This window comes from Phacochoerus africanus, chromosome 4, assembly GCF_016906955.1.
Source record: "Phacochoerus africanus isolate WHEZ1 chromosome 4, ROS_Pafr_v1, whole genome shotgun sequence".
In the NCBI taxonomy this organism is placed as follows: Eukaryota; Metazoa; Chordata; class Mammalia; order Artiodactyla; family Suidae; genus Phacochoerus; species Phacochoerus africanus.
Window position 1 is genome coordinate 13,652,877 of NC_062547.1, and position 4,923 is coordinate 13,657,799.

At 56.8% G+C, this 4,923-nt stretch overlaps 1 protein-coding gene across 1 annotated transcript; it reads left to right on the plus strand.

Moving 5' to 3' along the window:
• Positions 1-843: 843 nt before the first annotated feature.
• On the plus strand, positions 844-4,521 carry APLNR (apelin receptor). The gene has a single exon (XM_047775708.1). It carries the CDS (start codon positions 1,118-1,120, stop codon positions 2,267-2,269), a length of 1,152 nt encoding a protein of 383 aa, XP_047631664.1. The 5' UTR covers positions 844-1,117; the 3' UTR covers positions 2,270-4,521.
• The last annotated feature ends 402 nt before the right edge of the window (positions 4,522-4,923 follow it).

Consider the following 4,923-nt stretch of genomic DNA (forward strand, 5'->3'; position numbering starts at 1 on the left):
TCCTTTCATTCACTCCCTAATTCACCCACCTACTTACTCATCCCACTCAACAACCATTTAGTGATCACTCACCACATGCCAGGCACCAGCTTAGGTGCCTGGAGAAGAAGAAAGGCAAACAGCAAAACCCAAACAAAATTTACCTTGTGAACATAGGGAAGACGTTTACCTGCTTGGCCTCAGTTTCTCCCTAGATTAATGACTTGATTAGAGATCCTTTAAGCTGGGGTTTCTTTCTTCTGTGACTGTCTTCGATCCTCTAAAACGTCCTATGCCATCTGCAAACTGCACTCTACTTAGGAATTCTAGAGAAATTCCTCTATAACCAGGTCTGTGAACCACAGAAATCCAGAGAGTCAGAGCCGAGGTGTAAAGAAGGATGATGTGGGGGGAGGGACACAGTGAAGCCTGGACTGGGTGGGGGCTGGGAGAGTGGGAGCCGGTGTGTGGAGGACAGACTGGCCTGCCTGGAGGGCTTGCCAGATGCTCAGACCATCCTGCGAAATCTCACACCCCCTACCCTCCCTGGCTCTGGCTCCAGCTGGATTTCAATCTGCATAATTTGTCCCATTTAGACTGGCTGGGAGAGGGTGACAACCGGAGGATGCAAAGGACCGAGGAACACCGGAGGAGACCAGAGGGAGAGGGGCTGGGCCCTGAGGAGAGCAGGCTGCGAAGCACAGATAACATTCTGCCCAGCACGGCAGGGGTCAATTTGGTCCACTTGCCCAGTGACAAGAAGGGAAAAAAAAAAAAAAAGTGGGCTGTAACTTCAAGATCTTAAGACTCACAAGTGAGGGGTTGGTCTGGAGGTGGGAGGAGGGAGGGACAAGCCAAGGAGGAGACAGAGACTCAGGAGGGTGAGGAAGTGCCTGAGCTGAGGCTGGGGCAGGGCAGGAGGCGGTGGAGGGAAGCCTGGGGGAGTCAGGCATCCTCCTGGGTCCTGGGGCTTCAGAGGCAGCTCCTCCTGCTGCTGGAAAAGACTCCGGACACCTTCAGCCCTCCTAGCCTGCGCTGGGAGGCTCCAGCCAGAGGCTCAGGGTGCTTGCTGAGCGGGTGACAGCCACGGAGCTGGTACCCCAGGACCCCCTGCCCTGTCCTCTCTCGGCTCCCAGGCATGGAGGAAGGCGGCGATTTCGACAACTACTATGGGGTGGACAACCAGTCTGAGTGTGAGTACACGGACTGGAAGTCCTCGGGGGCCCTCATCCCTGCCATCTACATGCTGGTTTTCCTGCTGGGCACCACGGGCAACGGCCTGGTGCTCTGGACCGTGTTTCGAAGCAGCCGAGAGAAGAGGCGCTCCGCTGACATCTTCATCGCCAGCCTGGCAGTGGCCGACCTGACGTTCGTGGTGACCCTGCCGCTGTGGGCCACCTACACGTACCGGGACTACGACTGGCCCTTCGGCGCCTTCGCCTGCAAGCTCAGCAGCTATCTCATCTTCGTCAACATGTACGCCAGCGTCTTCTGCCTCACCGGCCTCAGCTTCGACCGCTACCTGGCCATCGTGAGGCCGGTGGCCAACGCTCGGCTGCGGCTGCGGGTCAGCGGGGCCGTGGCCACGGCGGTCCTGTGGGTGCTGGCCGCCCTCCTGGCCATGCCGGTCATGGTGTTCCGCACCACCGGTGCCATCCTGCACGCCGAGAACGGCACCAAGGTGCAATGCTACATGGACTACTCCATGGTGGCCGCCCCCAACTCCGAGTGGGCCTGGGAGGTGGGCCTGGGGGTCTCGTCCACCGCCGTGGGCTTCGTGGTGCCCTTCACCGTCATGCTGACCTGCTACTTCTTCATCGCCCAGACCATCGCCGGCCACTTCCGCAAGGAGCGCATCGAGGGCTTGCGGAAGCGGCGCCGCCTGCTCAGCATCATCGTGGTGCTGGTGGTGACCTTCGCCCTGTGCTGGATGCCCTACCACCTGGTGAAGACGCTCTACATGCTGGGCAGCCTGCTGCACTGGCCCTGCGACTTCGACATCTTCCTCATGAACGTCTTCCCCTACTGCACCTGCATCAGCTACATCAACAGCTGCCTCAACCCCTTCCTCTACGCCTTCTTCGACCCCCGCTTCCGCCAGGCCTGCACCTCAGTGCTCTGCTGGGGCCAGAGCCAGTGCGGGGGCGCCTCCACCAGCAGCAGTGGGGAGAAGTCAGCCAGCTACAGCTCCGGCCACAGCCAGGGGCCTGGCCCTGGCCTGGGGAAGGGCGGAGAGCAGACGCAGGAGAAATCCATTCCCTACAGCCAAGAGACGCTCGTGGTTGACTAGGGCCAGGGATCCCTGGAGGCTGGGGTCCCCTGCTTGGCCCTTGCCCTCTGAAGGTCGGGTCCTCAGGAGACCTTCTCTCTTGCACTTGACTCCATCACTACCCAACCCCCGCCCTCTGTATGGTCCTCTCTCCCCCTTGGTTCTGGTTAAGAGGTTTGTGGTTTAGTGGCAAGGAATTGAGCCCTGCAGACCCAGGCTTGGCCACTCAGTATCAGTGAGCTGGACCTTGCACCGGTCTCTTAACCTCCCCGAGCCTCAGTTTCTCCATTTGTATAAAACGGAGAAAATGAAATGATGGATGCATCTTGGCTCAATAAAAATTCATTTCCCCCACGAAATTCATTCTTCTCTGCTCTCCAGTTCTTTTTTCCCTCCCATTTCCTTTTGGTTTTCTTGCCCCTCACTCTCCTTCTATTCCCGCCACTCCCCCCCAGCCACTCCCCCCCCCCGCAATTTTTACTCTGAATCTTTACCTTCTGTCTCCCACCCCCTCCCTCAGAATTCGTCCCTCTCTCTCAATCCCTCCTTCCCCCTTTTACCTCCTTGTTCTGAAGGGCTCCTAAGGGTTAAGAATCCTGAAGCTTGCAAACAGGGCCCCAGTTCCAGCTCTTTATCCTGTTCCCTGAGGGCCCCTAGAGGGAAGTGGGCTGGGTGTCTGCAAAGTTACCGCTCTGATCCTCTGCAGCTCTGCAAAGTTACTGCTCCGAAGTCTCTGCAGCTGGGAGCTCCAGAGCTTCCCTCCAAACTGGACCGGTTTGCTGTCATTTCGGGCATGGGAGGTGGCGTGGTCCACAGAAGGGGGACTCCCTTCCTGCAGCCGCTGCCTGAGGCCAGCTAGATATGCTTTCTACCAATTTTCTCAGAGCCTTTCATTCACCCTCTCTCCTCTGTGTGGGGGGGACTGGAAAGCAGTGGGTTTGATGAAGCAGCAGGCTCTTGGGTTTCATTGTACCATTGGGGAGTGGGGAAGGGAAGAGGGAGAAAGAGGGGTGTCTGTATTTAGTCTCCATGCTGCTTGGGTTCCCTCCCCAAATCCTCATTCCTCCACTTTCCTCCAGAACTGGGACCTGCAGTTCTCTCCCTGTCCCTCTACTGCATCCCGACATCTCCAGGACGTTTTCCTTGGGCACTGATGTGAGTTGGTGCCAAGTCACTTTGGTGGGGGTGGGGACTTGCTTTGTGTATGTATGTATGTGTTAGTGTGCATGAGCATAACATGGAGCGCCGTGTGCCTGTGTCACCTGTCACTTGGATGAACACCCCTCCCCCCACTCATCTCTGCCCTTCACACAGTATCCTTGAGGGAAGAAGGGACCTTCTGCATCCACCCCCCACTGGATTTGGGGGCTCTGACGGCTGGTCCGTGCTGTAAAAGAGACGTCTATGTTGGTACCCAGGCTTTCTGCAGGGAGAGCACTCCCCAAAGCAGCTCATGCCCAAAGCTGGGGGGGGGGGGTCCCTCTGCCATCTCAAGTTCCACGATGAAAATGGGAGGCAAGTGAAGAGCTTCCCTTGGCCCCTTTCCCACACCTAGCAAGCTTGCTTTGATTTTATAAGCTTTTCCCTCATCATTCCTTCTTTTTCCAAGGTCAGTGGCTTTCTTCCTGAGGTGGGGAGGGCACCTGCTTGCCACGGGATGAAAAGCACTGGGTGGGTTTTTTCTCACTTTCCACCAGGACTGAACTCCTTGGCTTTTCCTGCTGGCCTGGGGGGCTGGGAACTGGGGACCGGAGCTACCGTGGCAGGGCTGATGGCATGACAGCCATGCCACCAGAGAAGCCTTGAGGATAAAGCTGATGGCGGGGCCTTTGTGTGCTGAGGGTGGGGTGTGTGTATTCCGGGTTTTGTTCTTGGAGGACCCTGGACCTGAAGGGCAAGACATGAGCCCACAGAGGCAGGAAGAGCCCAGCTTGAGGTCAGTGAGCGTCTTGACCATGGCTGGGATGGAGCCAGCTCTGGAAGCAGAGGGAGGGGGGGAAGAGAAGGGGCTTCTCTCAGCTTATCCTTCCCATCTCAAGCCAGAATCTTCCACAGACTCACTTTCTCTGCCTGGGGCTGTCCCCAACGTCTCCAGTCAATGCTGGAGGAAGCTTCCAGAAGGGAAGAGGGCTCTGAGGCCCTTCGGAGGTCCTGGACTGACGGTGGAGGAGGCTGCAGCTTGCCCCTTCTTTGGAATGTCTGTGCTATTTTGTAACCCTGTTAGTCACTGAGGTTCATCAAATAAACCTTTGTGTGTGTGTGCGCGTGTGTAACTATTGTGTCCGAAGCTTTTTCTCACACAAGTGTCTTAGAAGGAGAAAGAGGCCCCCAGTGTGCAAATGTTACAGTGGGAGGTGGGGGGATCGGGTCGTAGGGGAGCAGCAGGAAGAAGAGGGAGCTCAAAGGAGCCGAGCAGGAAACTGGAACTGAAGCTGGGGAGGCAGCAAGAAGATGGAGGAAATAGCAGAGAAGGGAGAGGATGGGAGTGAGTTCAGGGAGAACAAAGGAAACAAAGGGACAGGGGAGCAGCTAAGCTTTTGTCCTCGAAAAGCTGTGGAACTAGTGGGCACACGTGTTGGAGTGCAGAGCATAGGTCTGGGGGTGCGGGCGCGGAATACCAACATTTCTACCCTCATAGGTAGACCTATGACTCATTAATTAAATAATCAATCAAT

Bases quoted from the DNA above. Each gene is read 5' to 3' on its own strand.
- APLNR (XM_047775708.1), top strand. From the start codon at position 1,118: ATGGAGGAAGGCGGCGATTTCGACAACTACTATGGGGTGGACAACCAG.